Genomic DNA, 20583 nt, shown 5'->3' on the forward strand with positions numbered 1-20583 from the left:
GATCGATGTATGCTGTCGCGAGGTGGTCTCGCGGTCGAACGTTTCTGACGATCCTGAACGCGTTTCTACAGTACGAATCCATTAAGGGTATGTTTATATTTCTACGTATAACGTACAAACGAGCAGATCGCTCAAGGACGTAAATATGTTTTGCTTTCTCTCTCCCTCTCCCTCTCCTCTCTCTCTCTCTCTCTCTCTCTCTCTCTCAAAAGTTATTATAGATTTTGGGCTTCGTTAAATTAGAGACTCAAAGAAATCGTTTTAACATGTCCCAGTGACACTATTCCTCTTTTTCCACCCCTTCTCCTCCCACATTCTCTTTCTCTACATGTATACATAACATATATACGCACGGATTTATAGATTACGCATAAATACATAAATATGTAACGATATATATCTGTAAATACATAAATATGCAACGATATTTAATCTTTCAACTTGTATATATTCTATCATAACCTCAAAATGAAAAGATCAGAAATATGAAAGTAAATTGTGGACATGGCAATGAATTATAGATAGATAAATAAATAAATAAATAAATAAAGAAAAAAGAAAAAGAATTATACGTATTTCATAAAAAATGTATCGTTCTTGTTGCCTCGACCTTTACCCCTTATTACGTGAACCACGTTCTTTTACGATGTTAATAAAATCATTTCACGAGACGTCGAGTCTAAGAGTAGACTATTTCTCGACCATATTTTCTCTTAATGATCTATATCTCGCATATTTATATAAATTTATGATATTATCGATTCGTAATCGTATTATCTCAAATAGAAAAATTCAGATTTCTACTTTTCCCTTTTCTTTCTTTTTGTATATTTCGAAGGGAAGATTTGAAACCGACGAACGACGACGAGCAAAAATATTAAGAGTATGAGAAATACGACGTCTCGTTATTTGTGGTAAATAAGAAATTTTTAAGCGAGCAAATGAAAAAGAAAAGAATGGAAAAGAAAGGAAAGAAAGAAAGAAGGGAAAATAGAGATTATAGAAAGCAAGGAAAGGTAAAGTATCACGAAGGCGAGGCAATATCTGGTCGAGAGCGATCGATGGCCCGGTCGGACGTCGGATAATTCGCGAAATATGGAGAAAGGTGAGAGCGCGCGCGCGCGCTCGTACTAACGTCTATATACGAAGAAGATTTATAGAGAATCTCGAACGACACGAGATGGTACGAGAGTACGAAGGGTTGTCAGGCCCAATCGTTGTTTGGGAATGACAATGAGAAAGAGAAGAAATGGAGACTCACCACCAATGCTCAGGGTTCTCCATCGGGTCTTCCGCTTGGAGCCCTTCTTGCCCATTTCTTAGGAAGACCGTGACGACGGTCTTCTAAGCCTCCTTTGCTTTCGTTTTTCTTCGATTTGTGTTATTTTGTCTTATTTTTTCTCTCTCTTTTTCTCTTTTTCTTTTTCTCTTTCTCTTTCTTTCTTTTTATATCGGTCTTCTCCTCTAAGTTAAAAGTGTCATCGAGATAATCATCTTGGTGGATCGCCTGAACACACCACTATCTTCTATTTGGTAGCATTTCATCGAAAATGATTTTTATCGTGTTAATCCTTCGCGTTTTAATTTTCTTCTTACCCTAGACAGGTTATTTAATACAGAGAAACAGAAAGAGAAAAGAAAAAAAGAAGGGGAAAAAGAAAGAACGTACGTTATCAATTATATCCGAACGAGAAACACCGAGACGTCTCGCAAAACAATCTCTAAGCATACTCCGAACCGCTCGAACGGCGATCGCACACTGCGCTCCCCGCTAAGCCCCTTCTTAGTATCTCCCCACCCGTTTCTATCGATGCTCTTTCTCCCCACTCCACTACCCCACCCTACCCCACTTACTCTCTGCCTATCACACATTCGTACTTCTACTCATTCTTGTATTTTTGTTTTACTTTTTATTTTGTTTCTTTTTCTTCATTGAAATCGAAAGGACACTTCGTTGACATAACAACGATATTTATTGTCATTCTCCTTTTCCTTCGGCTTCGATTCTTTCATGTTTCTCTTGAATCGTCGTCGTTGTCGACGCAGCCATCAATGAGAATGCGCACCATCGTCCGAACACCGCGCCTCGATTTTTCGTCGTAAGAATTTTCCATGAGAAATTATATTCGAATTAGTCGATCACACATTTCGTTCAAATACATTCGAATTTTGAAGGATCTGACATAATCAAATGAAGTTGGCACTGCGTTTACGTTTTCGGCAGTACCATCTATCGGTACTCTATTCAATCGACATTTCTTTATCGATTTGAACTTACATTGAAATATGAATATACAAAAATGAGAGATCTTTTTTCTTATTCCTGTTCTTTTTTATTTGTTAATATATATATATACATATAAAATTTATTCAAGATGCGTTCATTGATACCAAACGAATGATTCAAATTTAGCATTATTTTTATTTGCTTGGGATGGAGATTTCTATTGATGTTCTTATGAAACATCAGATGGTGCAAAAAATCATACGAAAAATTGATTAAGAGCTTATGAAAGTGTTCGCTCTATTTGTGATAATTTAAATCTTTTCTTATCCACGCATGCTCTTTTACAGTTACTGTGATGATCGTCGTCAACAAAATAGCGCCATCTTTACCGATTCCCGCTGTTTCAAAAATATGACATGAATCTTTTCGTATTTCTTGATTATTCATTATTACAAGATATTCTCATCGTAGAGATTAAGGTTAATAAATTTAATAGATAAATTTAATAGATTAATTAATTATTTAACTATATCTAGAAGAAGTGTTCCTTAATTTATTGCATTTGTAGCAGACGACGTTGAACATGTGTGTAGGATGTCTAACTGTAATTGACTGTTTAAAAATGTGCGATTTTTTAATTTTGAATTAATGAATTGTTAGTTTAAATCATAAAGTTATATCAGTTATATCGTTATTGTTAGAAAATAATGCATTCACATTTGAACGTTCTACTCGGTTTGAATGACTATTTGGAGTAATCGTTTAATTGATAAAAGTAAGTTAACCTTAAAGATTATATTTTGTAGATTATTATGATTCTATTTTTTACAAACATCGCAGGAAGTTAATTAAGAATTTGATTTTATTTCGTGATATATAGGTTATATCTCTAAGTGTTGCACGGTAACAAGAATTGTTCATGATGAAGATATTGTCTTTAAATGAATTCCTATCTCCAATGTTTAATCAACTACCCACTGCTGGTGTTGATGCATATGTTGTGAGACACAGTGATCACGTAGAAATGCACGACGAGATGCATCCTTTTTATGAATACCTGCGTAATTACCCAGCAGTTTCTATCACTAGTGATATGCTTGGCGCGCGGGAATGTATTCGCACTATCAACAATGGTTATTTATTCCAACCTATTCAGGATAGTGTTTTTAAAAGAATTATAAGCGTATGGAGAGAAAAAGGATTTACAGAAGCTTTACGTTTCGCTGCATCTGCTGATTCCGAACACGTAACAAAAGTGATACACTGGATAGCTGTAAAGTATGGACGTAAATGTATTTTAATCTTACTACATTATTATCGATAGCATTCAATAGATCTTAATGATCTTACTATTCTGATTAATAGACTCACATGGGCTTTAGACTCTATGGAGAAAGGTATTTTTCAAAGGGAAGCTTTACCAACCATTGGATCAGGATCCATTGCTGATATAGTCCCTACGCGTGATTGGAATACCTCGATTGTATGAGTATATATTGTTATATATAAGACATTTTTGACATTTATTTGTTTTTAGGTACGTTGCATTTCATGGCATCCACATTGCACCCGTTTAGCTGTTGCAACCAGAGACGACAGAATACGTATATTTTCAGAAGGTATATCAGGGATACCGATTTTACGACACAGTGCTCAAAAATTCGTTTATCAATTAAGTTGGAGTCCTTATGCCGGAAGAGTATTAGCTGCTGCGTGTCATATAGGTGTTTTAATATGGACGATCGAACTAGGTGCTGCTAGTAATATGTTGAGCCATGCTGTGCTATTAAAGCGAAGAAATCATAGTCCTGTTACTAGTGTAGCATGGCATCCACAGGTATCTCTATATACAAATATTCATTAAATCTGTCATATTAGATAATCTTATTATGTATTTATCTCAGGGTAACATATTGGTGTCCTGTTCACCGAATGATTCCAATATGATCGTATGGGACGTTTCCAAAGAGGAAGGTGTACCACTAAAACGAGTAGGTGGTGGTGGATTATGCTTTGTACATTGGTCTTTTTGCGGAAGTCGTTTATTTTCTGCCACATGTAGAAACATTTTTAGGTAGGTCGTGTTATCGATGGATAATTATATATTTTATATTGAATATATTCATATCGTATATGTGACTCTTTTATATTCAGAGTTTGGCGATCTGGTACTCCAACACCGTGGTATGCAGAAAGATGGACTGTACCATCCGGACGTATAGCTGCTGCTTGTTTTGGACCAGATTTAGCATTGATATTTGCATCGAGCGACGATCCTGTTATTTTTTCATTACCACTTCAGGAGAATATTTTTGATACTAAATCGTCATTTGATGAAATCAATGTAGCATACCCTCTAATCAATTTAGCTGAAGTCACTTTCACATCGGATGTAAATGAAGATTCCATTACAGTCGGTGGTCGAATAGTAGCAATGGAATGGGATCCTTCGGGCCGATACCTTGCTGTTCTCTTTCACGTAAGAATTACAATAAATGTTAAATCCATTTAACACAATTATTGTCAATCGATTATTTTCAAATCAATTATTTTGTTTCTCCGATTTTACAGAAGAGTCCATTGATCGCTTTAATACTAACGAGAATAAGTAATTTAGGGAAAGCGGTCGAAGTGAAACCATTTTGTTTCATTCAAGGTTTGTCCGGAGAAGTACCGAATTGTATAAATTTTTATAAGAAATATCCTTCCACGGATTCAATAGTCTGTTTGACTATTGCATGGAGTAGCGGACGTATACAACATTTTCCTATATCCAATAATTACGTTATGAGCGATGACGGTTGGTATTAAATATCCCTTTTACATTGTCATTTGACTTAAAAATTTCTCTCTAAGAAGAAATTGATTTCATAAAAAATATAACTTCAATTTCGATGTCCATATTGTCTTGTCTTGTTTCGAGATATAAAAGTGTAAAGTGGAAATTACATAATTTTTCTATCGGTCTTTGACTTGTCATTATGTCGAAGAGAAAAAAAAAAAGAAGAAAAACCAAAGAAAGAAAAAAGAAAAGAAAACGTGGTCCAATGTTAGGGTCTCCGACATGCTACGTGAGTAACGTATAGGACATACAAGTTCTCGAGTTGGGTACCTAATTATACGAAGTCACATGCAGAGCGCACGCCTTTCTATTTTTACGTTGCTTGACCGAATGCTATATACCCCGACAGAATGTTATGCATCCCTAGCTATTTCCAATACGTACTATGTGTCATCCGATTTATGGGTAAACTACTCGTCTACAGTGATGTAATCTCGAAAATAAATAATAAATAATACCTTCTTTTATTTATTTTTTTTTCTCTTCAACTTAATACAATGATATCGCACACGAGATTACAAAAAAAAAGAAAAGAAAAAAGATTAAAAAGAAAGAAGAATCCCAAAGAAAAATACAATAAATAAATTCAATATTTCATTAACCTGAAGATTGATTTTTTCTTTCTTTTCTTCTCTTTTTTTTTTTTTTTTTTTTTTTTTTAAAGAACTCGTTATACTCGTTTTTCTATATAATTACCCTTTGCAAAGCGATTAAATAATCTTATGTGTTTATATGTTATTTTTTGTATTTTATTTTATTTTATTTTTTTTAATTTTTTTTTAGTATTATTTCTTTTTTTTTTCAATGCATTTCCTAAGTTATTGCGTCCGTATGCGTTGCAAGATCAGAATCCTTTTTTTTAGTATGTTTACTTAAGAAGGGACCGTACACATGCGGTGACTATGCTCTGGACGAAGTTGACAGGTGCCTTGACAAAAAAGTACGGCCGAGAGCGAGCATAGTATATGTATATAATGTAAGCATAGAGGGCTGGCAGACCATATGTGCCACTCTATCACTTATCTACCCGTAATATGACGTATAAAGCAACTGTAAGATGCAACTCTAAGATGTATGCTTGGGTGCAGGGTATGTCCTTATGTATGGGGACGATGATCGACTCGGTGTTTTATAATGATACATGTATACATATTTAAGCAATATTGGATCACTTTTAGAAAATCTATTGTATACACACACAAACACACACATATATATATAAAATCTAATAATAATAGATTTTCTAAAATCAATCAAATATATTTATAAATACTTTTACATTCGTTCATTCATCATTCATTGATATAATTATTATAACATTTTCAACTATGTCTCTTTGATATTTTCCATATATTATACTATTAAAAAAAAATGTCAACGTATATATAAATAATTTGTATTAATACAAAAGAGATCTAAAGAGAAAAACAGAGAGAGAGAGAGAGAGAGATAGAGAAAGAAAGAGAAAAAGGGATGATGTCCATGAAATAATAGTAGGCTGTAACATAAGCGAGAAGAGTGAACGACATGTCCTCATATGCGCGCGCGAAGAAGCTGTTGTTAATAAGCGACGCGTGTGCGGCAGCTGGTTTGACATTTTTTTGCTCTACACCCGATTCTCGGGGCTCGAGCGACGAAAGATCGTCCCGAGCACCCTCTTTTCATTCCTCCCTTTCTTTCTCTCTCTCTCTCTCTCTCTCTCTCTCTTTCTCTCCTTTTCTCGTTCTCTTTTTCTTTTTCACTTTTTCTTAGACTTCTCTATTTTCTTAAAATTAGTTCATCCAATGCACATCTAGTCATCTAGTCACCCATGTATGTAGACTATTAAGTCTCCTCTTTACTAAAAATTCTTCTCGATCATTGACACTTTTTACGTTACGCGTTTAATTTCTATATGTGCGCATGCGTGTGATCTCATATGAACATTACTTAAAACTTTTCATTTCTAAAAAATGTTATCATAAGATTATTCGAAGTTAATCAACTGATGATTTTTTTATTATTTTTATAATTTATAAATATTGTATTTTTTTCCTTTCTTTCTTTCTTTTCCCTTTTTCATTATAAATTTTTTTCTTAATATTAAATTTATGCGGAAGTTATCAATGTAATCAATTTCAAATTTCATAAATACTAATGTGAACTAACGTTATAAGGGAAAAAAAAATTTATTTTTTAAGGTATTCATTGATCTAGTATTGCGATTATGATAAAAGATTGATCATCGGCTAAAAAAAAATTATTATGTATATTCGAAATAGAAATCAATAGATTAATTGATAATTGAGTTAAACGTGTACAAGAAAAAATTTGTTGCGTTTAAAAAAAAATTATATAACGTGAATATAATAGTATCACTTATACCAATCTATTGTAATATTTAAAAAGTAGTTGAATATAAAAATACACAGAGACACACATTATTTAAACATTATTTATAAATATTAAAATACATAAGTATTTAAATATTAGGAAGTAAAATAACTGAGATAAAATTAATTCAACAGTATAACATATTTACTAAATATTATTATCATTTATTATTAATAATAAAATATTAATATTAATTATATGTAATACTGATTAAAGAAAAATAAAATTAAAAGAAAAAGAATACTTTTCAGGATACGTAACATTTAAGTAAAATATATCAATACTCTATTTAAATTGTTAATACCTTAATAATTACGTATATATATTCTTTAAATTTCATTTGATATTATTATTAATTAATATAAAATAAAGTGTGACTTGTGTAAAAAGTAATATCAAGTAATAGAGGGTTAAGAGAGACAAGTGCATAGAACATGTTGCACCGTATAGTAAGATCCCCACATCTCGCATAAGCTGGCTACAGCCACGCGAGTGGGCGGTGCTTAGGTTTTCTTCTTGCGGTAGTCGTCGTATCCTCTCGAGGGTTCCTTCCTTATCGTCTTTATAAGCGGGGGAGAAGAAGAGATCCCGAAGGAAGAGAGAAGAATAGTGGAGGGGGGATACTTTAAGTTCGGTGTAAAAATGCGGTAGTATCTTCTCGTTCGGTCCTTGATAGTCTTCTTGCAGACGCGAGAACGAGTAGAAATACTCGAGAAACGTTACGCTGATCGTTCTTATCAATTCAGGGTCAAACTCGGCCGGCGCTTGCTCGAGCTATCATCCCCTTTTTTAATTATCATTTGCATCATCTTTTTCTCGTCCCATCATATATTTTATTTTCTTTTTCTTTCTTTGTTTTGTTATTTTTGTTCGGTAAGAACTTATATCGTTACTACGCAAAAGGGAATAACAGAGATAGAAGTACAGTGATAGAAAGAGAGGAGAAAGAGAGAGAGAGAGAGAGATAAATAGATAGAAATCATCATCAAGTGAGTACGCGTTTTCCTTTGATCAAAAGGAAAGAATAGCAGAGCAAACGTTCGAAGGAGGTCGCAAAATTTCCATTTATCTTTAGTTTAAACTCGACGGTGGCGCAAAATAGCGGCGATATTAAATACAAAACTTGTTGTAACGCGGCGCGCAAGTGTACTCTAATCTCTCTTCGCTCCGTCGACGACAACTACATACCAAAGACCCTGTACATTACAAAATCGTGTATATTACGAAATACTTCGCGCGTGATATGATCGAATGTATTGTCGTTGTTGGCGCTGTGACGTCTTGAAAAAAAAAAAGAAAAAAAGAAACGAAAGAAAAGAAAAGAAAGAACTTGAGCAGATATGCACCTCGAGGATTACCTCGTTGTCGACAAGAACGGGGAAAACGTAAGGCAACGTGTCTATTCAACAAACGGGATCGATCAAGAAGAATATCTTCTTGATTCATCGTCTCGTTTGATATCCACAATGAACGTCGTTGGAAGTACACGAGAATCTTGTTGGACTAATCATCATTCCTCGCAAGTGGATAATATTGGATCATCCTCGCCATTTTTATCAACTTCATCCAATTCTTGTAAGAAAAATGATTGGGAAGAACTTTCGGTTGCTATACAATATCCCGATCAACGGCCTGAAACATTAAGCAATAATTGCAATGAAGTAAACAATTGGAATAACGAAATTACGAGAAATGGTGATTATTACGATGACAAAACTAATGGACGGCAAAGATTGCCTTCGGTAGGGACAGCATTCTCATTTTCACGAGCTTTCGTATATCCCGATTATCAAGGGTATCAAGATTATCAAGAGACCACAAATTTAGTAACATCGATTAGTTCGCAAAACGAAGAATTTCAGGAACTTGGTAGCGCCATGCAAATAGCTACCAATGAATTTGATTTGAGTTTGATTAGAGGCGATCCTACTTCTTTGCTTGCCAATGTTGATTCTTCCTCGTCTTCGGCGTCAACGTATTTGGAAGAGTTGCAGGATCCGTTTCAAAACGTTGATGGTCTATGTTATGCCGTTGGTCATTTGGTATCTTCACAGTCGAGTACACAATTGTCCTCGGTGAATTTTCATCAGGAAAATGTGGTTAAAGATAATCTTGGCAATCAAGTGGTTTTACCTCAAAACGAAGGATTACTTCTTGCCGATCAACGTGTTCCAAGATCTGACGTAACAGCGAAGAACGAAGTTTGCGATAGATCCTACGGTGAGTTCTCGTTAATATCATTTTGATCAATCACGATATTTCATTGAACTTCTCTCATAATATTTAATTAAATTGATCTTTCTTAATAATCACTTCGTGTTAAATACATTTAACAGATCGTGCCACGGTAGAAGATAATAATTTCATGTCGACGTATCAATGTCGATGGATAGATTGCGGAAGTGCTTTTACGGAACAAGAAAGTCTCGTAAGACATATTGAGAGGCGGCACGTAGAGTCTTCCTCTTCTAACGCGCATGGACATGGACGACGCGTACAGAGAGACAGAGATAAGGAAAAGGAGAGAGACGGAGATAGTTCTTTCTTAGGACAAACGAGTGGTCCAACGACAGGACAAGACGAATTTGCTTGTCTTTGGCAAGGTTGTCCTCGTGCTAGACCATTTAATGCTAGATACAAATTACTCATACATATGCGAGTACATAGCGGTGAGAAGCCAAATAAATGCCCTGTAAGTTTATATATAGATGTGAACGTATTTACGATGTTACTATTATTTCATCATTTTAAATTATATTACGATTGAAATATATATACTTGCCAACTCTTAGAGAATTTCTTTTCCAGTTTGCTGGTTGTAAAAAGGCATTTTCACGGCTTGAAAATTTGAAGATTCATCAGAGATCGCATACCGGAGAGAAACCTTACGCCTGTCAACATCGTGGCTGCACTAAAGCTTTCAGCAATAGTAGCGATCGAGCTAAACACCAGAGGACTCATTATGATACGGTACTTGTCATCGATATCTGAAACTTAAGAATTTGTCCCCAAATAAATATTGATCTTAGAAAGAAAAAGTACACACACACATAGACACACACGGTATCTTCATAGTAGTATATCATATGTTATAGTATCTTCATAGTAGCATACCATATATTATGGTATCTTCATAGTAGTATATTATACGTTATTATATCTTCATAGTAGTATATATATATATATAGTATACATATAATACATATATAATGTATGATATATATATATAGTATCTTCTTAATAGTTAACAATTAAATTCTTATAAAAATACATAAATCGATTTTCATAATCATACTTAATACAAATCATTACAGAAACCTTACGCTTGTCAAGTAAGCGGCTGTGGTAAACGTTACACGGATCCATCAAGCTTAAGAAAACATGCAAAAAATCATGCGGAACCAACCACGTCGTTAATGGCATTACCAACAACTACTTTAGATAATAAAATGTCTATCGGTTATAATAATTCGTCGAACGTAATAACGGAACATCGTAAAGATACAACAAATACGTTACATCAGATTAGACAGGCGAACAGTCCGCTCTCTACAAATTATAGATCATTAAAAAATTCGGAATCTTGTAGAGAAGATGATATTGATTTTCTTTATACTAATTTATACGAAAGTGAAAGGATCCCTTCCGTTTCGTTTGATAATAATCATCAAGAATATGTACCGATAGAATATATGAAACGTTTTCTTATCGAAGACATTAATAATTCTCAAAACGATTGTAATACTGGTAAGATTTTTTGTTTTCATTTTTTATAATATAAATTAATTGACTTATATGATACATACATACATACATACATACATACATACATACATACATACATACATACATACATACATACATACATACATACATACATACATACCTACATACCTACATACATACATACATACATACATATATACATACATACATATATACTATATGCGCGCATTTATGTTTCTCTCTTTCTCTGTCTGTCTGTCTGTTTATCTCTGTGTGTGTGTTGTAAAATCATATTTGTGAGAATGTTAATCGTACGACTCGTTAATGGCACGTGCTCGTGATTCGCTTTCGATTGGTAAAAACTAACACGTACACAACGATATCGACGATGACGATGACGACGATGATGACGATGACGACAACGACGACGACGACGACGACGACGATAACGACGAGGACAACGACGAGGATGACGATGACAATGACAGTGGCAGCACGCTTATGCTCGGTCGTTCATATTTAATCTCAGAGGAGGTTTGCCGCTTTATGCTTGTGTACCCCACACCGAGTCTTAAAATAATATTCTTCACTTTTTTGTCCAAGCCTACGAACGTACGCTCACGCACGCGCCAAAACGGTCCACATAATGGACACGTGTAACACACGCGTGCACTTTTAGAATTCAAAGCTTTCTCTCTCTTTCTCTTTCTTTCCTTTCTTCTAAGTAAAAAAAAAAAAAAAAGAAGAAGAGAAAAAAAGAAAAGAAAAAAGAAGAAGAGAAAAGAAGATAACTGATCGACGATTTAATCGATCGACTTAACTTAAAAGTTTCGTTTTCTTTACATAGGTATGTATAATGTTTAACATGGTTATAATTTTATTTACAGGATATGGCACGAACGACGATGTTCCTGATTTCCAAGAACTCGGTTCTGACATCGAACAAGAGTTTCTTGAGTTAAGTAATCTCAACGATGCTGTTTTCATCGATGTTTAATATCGCATATTGTATTTTTATATTTAATTGTGTATATATATATATATATATATATATATATATATATGTATGTATATGTATATGTATATATAAAATATTTCTTCTTTTTTTTTTTTTGATTATTATTATTATTATACGAAGGCGAAAGATACATTTGCACAAGCCCGATCTTCGTGCTGCATTTACCAAAGACTTGTTTCTTTTTATTATTATTATTATTTTTCTTTCTGTTTTCTTTTTTATAATAATAATAGTAATAATGATAGTAATAATAATATGAATAATATTAATAATAGTAATAATAATGACATTTATAATTTTGCGTTATATATATATATTATATATATATACATTATTTATATAATATATATATATATATATATATATATATAAATATTCGAATAAAATCGTATATATTTTTGTACATAGGTGTACTTGTATATTTATATATTTCTCGAGAAATAAAAGTACATAATATGCGTATATAACATTTAAAGTTACAATGATAATTCATTTACTTCTCTTGTATTTTTTTTTTTTTTTTATAAATGAAAACTTACCTTTGCGTAAGTATTTCTGTCTGTCCTTTTTATCTTACAACGTTGGACAAATTGAACGTTGTTCATCTTTTGTCAAATAGGAACAAATTAATGTTTTAAAATTGTATAATGCGGATTTTTGAATTTCTGCTGTTCGAACCTATTGAAAAAATTTATATATACAAATATAATATTTCTATATAAAGTGTAATTAATAATCATTCAAATACTTACTCCGTTCAAAATTATTGTTGGTACGAAGGAAAGTTGTGGTTCTAGAGCCCATGTTTTATCACCGTTAGCAGCGAGCAAATCATCTGCTAAAGAGCTATTGATGCATTTTGATATACGCTTTTGTGTTTCTTCTTTCAGATAGCGTTTTGCACACTGGAGATAGAATAAATAAAATATTTCCAAATTATCATTCAAAACAATTTTTTTTTAGTTAGGATATTATATAATTAAACATTTATATTAAAACATTGTTTAAAAATTGAAATAGCAATAAAATATTAATAGTAAATAATCATTCAATTGGCATGATAATTAAATATTTATAAAAATTAATTGTTTAATTGAGAAATATTTACAAGAAGTAATTATTCAATCGAGACTATTTAAATACTTATAATAAATAATTATTTAATTGGAATACTAATTAAATATTTATAATAAATAATTATTTAATTGATATTCCAATTAAATATTCATACTAATTAATTATTTTATTAGGATACTAAATATTTAATAAAATTAAATATCGATAAAACTAGTATTAAAATACTAATAAAATAATGAATTAGTAATTAATATAGAGGATAGTAATCTTAATAATAAAATTTTGCTTACAGTTTCTACAGCACTTGGTGGATATTGATCGCTCATAGTACAACCGATTAGATAAACTATTTGATCTTGTTGCTCATTTTCTTGATAATCAGATTCTATAGCATGAATACCACAGGCTTGTGCTTTATTACCAAGGCATTCGGAAGATCCGTGTTGACACGAAAAATGCCATCGACCGGTTTCGGCATTACGTGTTTGCTAAATATAAAGTTCGAGATAATTGATAAATTAACTGATCAATGTTCGATTGCTTTGATATTTATCGAAAATTATCGATAGATATTAATGAAATAAGAATTAGATAAATCAGTTTATTAAATAAATAAGTTACTTAGTAGTTTGTTATATTACACTTGAATTTAATTAGCCGATATTTTATTTTTCAACCTTTGTTTCTTACGATTATATAAATTTTCTTATCTGAATTTTTGTATATCTCAAAGAGTATTAAAAATATGACCAACTTCTTCATAAATTTAAATATATTAATTTCTTACAATTATATGAATTTTTAAACTAAATTTTTTAAACTTTCTACACGTATTTCAAAGAGTATTAAAAATATTCTCGACTTCTTCACATATTTAAAAATATAAATTTCTTACGATTTCATGAATCTTTTTACCTGGATTTTTGTATATATTTGAAAAAATATTTACAAAATTAAGAACTGCTACGTAAATTTGCAAATATAAATTTCTTATGAATATATGAATTTTCTTATTTGAATTTTTGTATATCTCAAAGAGTATTAAAAATATTACCAACTTCTTCATCAATTTGAATATATTAATTACTTGCAATTATATGAATTTTTTAAATTAAACTCTATACGTATCTCAAAGAGTATTAAAAATATTATCATAAATAAATAATTATAAATTCCTTATAATTGTATAAATTTTCATATTTAAATATTTTCTTATAACTTTTGTATACTTATCTCATGAAAAAAAAATGTTTAACAAAGAGGTATACTCGTTATCACTTACCGTTGCTTTACCGTACGGAATCAAAGTGATCTTGAGATGTTTCTTCAAGGACGCGTAGTTGGGTACGAGCTGATCTTTTACCCATCTTATACTATCGCCACATAGTGATTCGTAGTAAACATTAACATTTACAACTGTGTAGTTATCTACCAATTCATCGCCGGATACCTATATACAAATAAAGATCATTTCATTTTATATGGCCATGTGCTACTTTACTGTGAGAATAGAATAAAATATACGGATCATCTCTCAATATATAAATATGATACTTATAATTTATTAGATACTTTTATATATATATATACATATATATATATATTAATACATACCAATATGACGTCATTCGAAAAAGTAATAAATGCGGCGATAGCCAGCAAATATCTCGGACTGAACAGGTAGCACCGCATGGTTCTTCTGATTGATAACAGTGAGTGGACGGAGGTTTAAACTTGCACTCTCGTCTTACTGGGAATAGATGGTAAAGTGGAGGGGATAGTTACGAAAAGTTTCAGAGAGGGAGAAAGATAGGAGATGGGAAAAAGAGAAAGGAAAGAGAAACTGCTCATTGGAAAGAGAGAGAGAGAGAGAGAGAGAGAGAGAGAGAGAGAGAGAGAGAGGAGAGAAATAAGCAGAGAGAAAAAGAGAAAAAGAGAAAGAAAGAGAGAGGGATAGAGATAGAGATAAAAATAAAAAAAGAGAGAAAGAGAGAGAGAGAGGTCAAGAGAAAACGATACAGTCAGAAAAAATTACAAATAAAAAAAATAAAAAAATCTAATAATATTGTAAACATAATATAAATATATTACAGGAAAATATGTGATTATTTTAATTGAATTAGTCTTGCAAGGTTATCACTTTCATTGCGGTCACTTTAATTTTTCTTTCTCCTTTTTTTTTTTTGGTTTTTTCTTCGTTTTTTTTTTTAAATGTCTCATGTATTAGCTGTATAAATGTAATGTAATATTAGTTGATTATTATATATTACATATTATATTTCAATAAATGAAAAAATGATATATATATATATGTATGTGTGTGTGTATATATATATGTTTGAAAGTACGTATATATGTTAGTTAGTATTTGTTTTCGTACAAATATTCCCTATAATTACATTTTCCTTATACGATTATTTACGTAACATCAATACCTGATTTCCAACTTGACGAAGACATTTTTCTTTAGATATGACCTGTTGAGCAAATAACTTTCTCACGATATTTTCCCGTGAGAAAATATTCTCTTACATCTTACAACGTCTGACATTATCTTAGAGTTTCAAATAAGAAACTGAAACGTTTACTTTGTGGTTGATTATGAATTTGTGTTAATTAGTACGTACTATATTATAATAAATAATTATTATAATATATAATAATATGGATATTTGTAATTATTTGTAATAATTTGTAATTAGTATTTCATTAATAAATCTTAATTTTGTTTATACGTTTGTTAATATGAATTATTAATATGAATTAATTTTTGTTTTATTTTAATAATGGTTTATTAAAAAGATTAACTATAGTGCCATCTGTAAGCATACATACGAATTACTTTTCAACAACCAATAAAAAGCTACATTTTTGGCGCGTTAAATGATTCTACAATTGAATGAGTGAATATTAAAAAATTAATTTGTTTCATATTTTTTAATCATAAAGTTGATTAACAATAGATTTTGTTATTATTTCATCGAATGTATATTATAGAATGTATCTTTTATAGGTTAATAATATAAAAATTCTATAGCGTAATCTCGAAATATTGTTTTATTTTGTTAAAGATAAATCATCTTTTTGTAATTAATATATCGTAAAATCATAACGCTATGAATAATAATGTAACTATTTTTTCATATTTATTTCTATTGTAGACAAAGTATGATTTTCACTTGTCATATAATATATGTACTTTGATAATGTTTAATGTATATGTATATGTGTGTGTGTATATATATATACATATACATATACATATACATACATACATACATATATATATACATATATATACATATATATATATATATATATATATATATATATATATATATAATGTGTACATCTTTTTGGGGAACTTATTAAAAACTGTAAAATAATAAATTAGGATATATATATAAAGCACTACAATGGATAGTACTGATAAATATTTATTATAGACTGATATATTATTATTATTATGATGACCTTGTAAAATGTTATTAAATAATATAGTTATATTTAATACAATTAAAATGACTATTACGTATCATGTCGAAAAAAATAAAATTTTATTTTGAAGACGTGACTATATTTTGTTCAATTAAAAAACCAGTATGATCCTTTACAAAATGTAGTGCACATTTAGTCGGACTAACACACAAATATACATGAAAAAGAAAAAAATATATATATATATATAAAATACACAGCTTTATCGATAAATAAAATCTTTTTTTAAAACTTGGTAGATTAATATAATCGTCATTCGTATATCTATAATATTCCACATAAAATTTAAAACAGAGATATTATTCATTCATAAATAAAATTTTTGTTTTGAAAATTTTAAATATACACAATGTATAGCATCTATAAAATACACATCTACTATTCATAATTGTCATTGTACAAATAACAACATACACATTGTCCATTATTTTTAATTAATACATTACAAATACGATATTGTATTTAAGAAATGTAGGATCTAAGTGTTTAACGCAGATGTATCATTTTTTTATACGTTTTAATAAAATAGTATAAAAGTTTTCTCATTTTTCTTATTATTTAATTCTATTGTTTAATTCGTAGAATGCAATACTTGGAAGATTATTTGATTTTCTTTTATAGAATTTTTTTTATTTTATATAATATGTTTTATGAATCACTCAGTGCATTAAATTATTTTTTGCACTTATATGTATATGATTAAAAGAGCATTCCTTAAATAGATTTATACCTGTATGGAATAGTATAAAAACTACGATTCGTGTTATAGAAAATACAATAGGAAGCTTCAATTCAGGTAACAAATTACTTTTTAAAAGTATTGATTAGGTGAACGAATAAAAATGATAGAACGTATTTCATCGTATAGTTGAGATATTAATTAATTATGTTGAAAATTAGGACACTGTATATATTTAATGACTAGAGAATAAATTAAGCATCTCAATATTTTTTCTCTATTCGTAAAGAGAATTAATATTACCAGTCTATCAAGTGGTTGTTATACTGTTTAAAATGAGATGTTCTTTGGTAACTAGAAAAACACGTACAATATAGAATTAGTATACCTTTGTTGTTTGACAATTTGTCAAAAGTCATTTTTACGACTATACACATCATTTGTCTAGATTCAGTAAAATCTTAATTCCATTATTTTGCGAGCGCGCTTCGCTTTTTTGTTACAGACATTAATCTATAACGTGGAATAATCCATAAAAACTGTATAAGGAATACAGTTAAAAGGATATTCGGATATTCCATGAATACTTAATTTGTTTTTTTAGCATCTACTTTCTCATCCTATGCTTGACCTCGACCGAATAATACAGCAACCGAATCCCAGATTCCACCCAAAAATAGGGCACAAAATAGATTTTCGAAAGGTACGAATGGATCATGAATGCCAAGTAAAATGGACGATAGCTGCAAAAAAGATTAGATAAAATAGTAATAGTCATTTTTTTTTTGAGATATGTATATTACATAAAATCTAATTTACCTTGAAATAAACCAAGAAAATGACTATGCCAAAGTATACTAATGCATGGGGTGCAGAAATAAGAGCTGTTTTCTTATCTAATACAAATATTATGGATGCAACCATGGATGCTTTCGTCGGGCTAAAATATAAATCAATTTTAATGTTATGGTATTCAATATATTACATTTAGATTTATATATAAAAAAATATACTTACAAACTAGGTTGCATAAATTCCATAGCAGTAGGTGTCCATACACCACGTATAAGTCGTTCAAAAAGTTTTGTAAATCCAGCACCATTACCTAAAAAATATATTTTCCTTCTTAGTACAATTAAAAAGTAATTACTTTAATAATTTTTGAATTTATAATTAATGAGACAGCGAACCTTTAAGTGTTCCGATTAATATCATGATAAGGTATGCATTTGGATATAGTTTTCCTGCATGAGTCACTCCGTCGTAAACCTTTTTACATCTGCAACAAAAAATAAATATAATTTATTTGTAGAAAAAATGAAAATGAATTTTTTATATACCTGTATATCTCCTTCATTGCAGAACATGCAATTTTCACTGGTAAAAATTTAGCTATTTTATATCCAATATCAAATGGTGTATAAAATACTACATACCTAAAAAAATAAATTTGCATTAATAAATCATAAATGTTATATATGACAAAAGTATAGTTAATATATTATATTTATATACTGACCAAACAACAGTTGCAACTATTACTTGCGGTGTGTTTTTTAATGGTGCTAAAATTGGTTCACCTAATAATCCATTGCAAAGCATACCACTTGCGAACACTACTAACATCGTAGAGAGCCAACATGATAATGGATGCTTTCGTGAAAAAGCTTGTGCACCTGTTATATCAAAGAATAATAACATGTTATAATCAAAGTCTTTTCTATCCTACCAATACTATAAATAAAAATTTTAAGTAGAAAGATTTATAAAAAATCTAACTTAATTAAAAAAAAAAAAAAAAAAAAAAAAAAATTATACAATTATATTAAATTACATCAGCTGATAGATATAAGAAGAAAATATAGAGACTTCTTTGAATTAAATTCATTTCTTAGAAACTACTGTTAATGATACAGATGTCCTTCATGCTTGATCGCATGTAAAAGTTATTGAGAAATCATTTTCTTTATTCAGGGTAACATACATATTATATAATTTATCCACAGCAACGTAAAGTATAATATTTATAATTCACATATTTTACATTATTATTAAACAACAAAACTATCATCTATTAATCAGAATAATAAAATATATATTTTTATTAAAAATTATAAAATCGTATATAATCTGATCTTTAAGAAATATGATTAGTTATCTATTTTTATCCATTTTTAAAACATAATTACAAATTAATTATTATATAAATTTATCGAATTAATATAATATAAATTTTATACAGAACTATAAAATATTAGTAATATATTAAATGTATTGAGGTATATATAAATAATATTGTATATTATAATACGTTGTAAAATGAATAAAAATTTTTTTTGATATTTATCATAATTACATAAGATTTATGTATACACATATGCAAGATTAAAGTATATAACATTATTATCTTCATAGTAGTATTCTGAAAATAGATTCCACAAATTGGACACTTTACTTAATTATAGTCATGCCCGGATATCAATCTGATGGATTTTTACCTTTAAGATTGTTGTTTTATTATTTTAATAAATTATAACTATAATAATATATAAACACAAATAATACCATACTAGAGAGTAATTAAATAAAATGTTTAATTAAGTATAAATCATAGAAAAATAATAGATGTTTTTAGCTAAGTTAAAGTTGCTTGAAAATTGTTTGTATTGTTTAAAGTATATTCTTGAAATCTTGATATCCAAATAGACGTAGTAAATTTGTATAATAATAGTAAATGTAATAATAAAATAATGATATAATGTGGTAAACGATCAGGTTTGTCGAGAAAATGAGTCGAGAGTACCGTAGAAGCTATCTCGGGGCATAAGCTCGGCGAGTTTTAAATTTAGATTTAATCTGGTAGGCTAGGACTTACCGGGTCCCAAATCCTCTCTGACGTGTAGAGCACAAAGTAAAGAATGAGCGATGTCGAAGTATGGAAACATTTTTAATTTAGTGACCTGATTGGCCATATCTAGAAAAGCTTCGGGATCCATTTTGCTTGCTTTCAAAGAGTTATTATTTTTTCGTTAACGAATAAAACAATTCGTATTGTTTAAAAAAAGTACTAGACAGTACCCGCGGAACGACGCTGGCTGTGCGCCGTCCGATAGAACTACTCGTCGTCTACTAGCAATGGCATA

The 20583-nt window shown here is 30.0% G+C and overlaps 5 protein-coding genes across 8 annotated transcripts in view; 2 read left to right on the forward strand and 3 right to left on the reverse strand.

Annotated features, from left to right (window-relative positions):
• Nucleotides 1-1764, reverse strand: part of LOC127061859 (FK506-binding protein 5-like) — a 21390-nt gene extending 19626 nt beyond the window's left edge. The window contains exons 1-2 of one of the 2 annotated variants that reach the window (XM_050989301.1): nucleotides 1670-1755; nucleotides 1262-1597 (exon numbers count right to left, since the gene is read on the reverse strand). In XM_050989301.1, the coding sequence (XP_050845258.1) occupies nucleotides 1262-1316 (55 nt within the window). In that variant the 5' untranslated portion in view covers nucleotides 1317-1597; nucleotides 1670-1755. Of the gene's footprint in view, nucleotides 1-1261 lie in introns of both variants that reach the window. The other variant, XM_050989300.1, reaches the window with a different exon arrangement.
• An 829-nt stretch (nucleotides 1765-2593) lies between these two features.
• LOC127072832 (aladin) lies at nucleotides 2594-5536 on the forward strand. Of its 2 annotated transcripts, XM_051013617.1 has the most exons (8): nucleotides 2594-2706; nucleotides 2796-3002; nucleotides 3108-3505; nucleotides 3593-3710; nucleotides 3765-4064; nucleotides 4132-4301; nucleotides 4382-4706; nucleotides 4799-5536. In XM_051013617.1, the coding sequence occupies exons 3-8, from the start codon at nucleotides 3147-3149 to the stop codon at nucleotides 5036-5038; spliced, it is 1512 nt and encodes a 503-aa protein (XP_050869574.1). In that variant the 5' UTR covers nucleotides 2594-2706; nucleotides 2796-3002; nucleotides 3108-3146; the 3' UTR covers nucleotides 5039-5536. The 2 variants fall into 2 exon arrangements, with proteins under 2 accessions (XP_050869574.1, XP_050869573.1); XM_051013616.1 differs by having other exon boundaries at nucleotides 2624-3002.
• A 2200-nt stretch (nucleotides 5537-7736) lies between these two features.
• Nucleotides 7737-12484, forward strand: LOC127072827 (uncharacterized). Its single transcript, XM_051013603.1, has 5 exons — nucleotides 7737-9662; nucleotides 9779-10134; nucleotides 10251-10412; nucleotides 10757-11189; nucleotides 12056-12484. The coding sequence occupies exons 1-5, from the start codon at nucleotides 8783-8785 to the stop codon at nucleotides 12163-12165; spliced, it is 1941 nt and encodes a 646-aa protein (XP_050869560.1). The 5' UTR covers nucleotides 7737-8782; the 3' UTR covers nucleotides 12166-12484.
• On the reverse strand, nucleotides 10297-15026 carry LOC127072863 (gamma-interferon-inducible lysosomal thiol reductase-like). 2 transcript variants are annotated; one of them, XM_051013683.1, is made up of 6 exons: nucleotides 14878-15026; nucleotides 14546-14713; nucleotides 13554-13751; nucleotides 12939-13091; nucleotides 12726-12864; nucleotides 10297-10435 (listed from the first exon to the last, which is right to left on the reverse strand). In XM_051013683.1, exons 1-5 carry the CDS (start codon nucleotides 14953-14955, stop codon nucleotides 12760-12762), a joined length of 702 nt encoding a protein of 233 aa, XP_050869640.1. In that variant the 5' UTR covers nucleotides 14956-15026; the 3' UTR covers nucleotides 10297-10435; nucleotides 12726-12759. The 2 variants fall into 2 exon arrangements, with proteins under 2 accessions (XP_050869640.1, XP_050869639.1); XM_051013682.1 differs by lacking the exon at nucleotides 10297-10435 and having other exon boundaries at nucleotides 12598-12864.
• A 1658-nt stretch (nucleotides 15027-16684) lies between these two features.
• Nucleotides 16685-20578, reverse strand: LOC127072857 (trimeric intracellular cation channel type 1B.1-like). Its single transcript, XM_051013675.1, has 7 exons — nucleotides 20316-20578; nucleotides 18960-19116; nucleotides 18781-18876; nucleotides 18631-18719; nucleotides 18458-18545; nucleotides 18260-18380; nucleotides 16685-18183 (listed from the first exon to the last, which is right to left on the reverse strand). Exons 1-7 carry the CDS (start codon nucleotides 20434-20436, stop codon nucleotides 18061-18063), a joined length of 795 nt encoding a protein of 264 aa, XP_050869632.1. The 5' UTR covers nucleotides 20437-20578; the 3' UTR covers nucleotides 16685-18060.
• Between the last annotated feature and the right edge of the window lie 5 nt (nucleotides 20579-20583).

The sequence above is a fragment of the Vespula vulgaris genome, chromosome 2, assembly GCF_905475345.1.
Source record: "Vespula vulgaris chromosome 2, iyVesVulg1.1, whole genome shotgun sequence".
NCBI classification, from domain to species: Eukaryota; Metazoa; Arthropoda; class Insecta; order Hymenoptera; family Vespidae; genus Vespula; species Vespula vulgaris.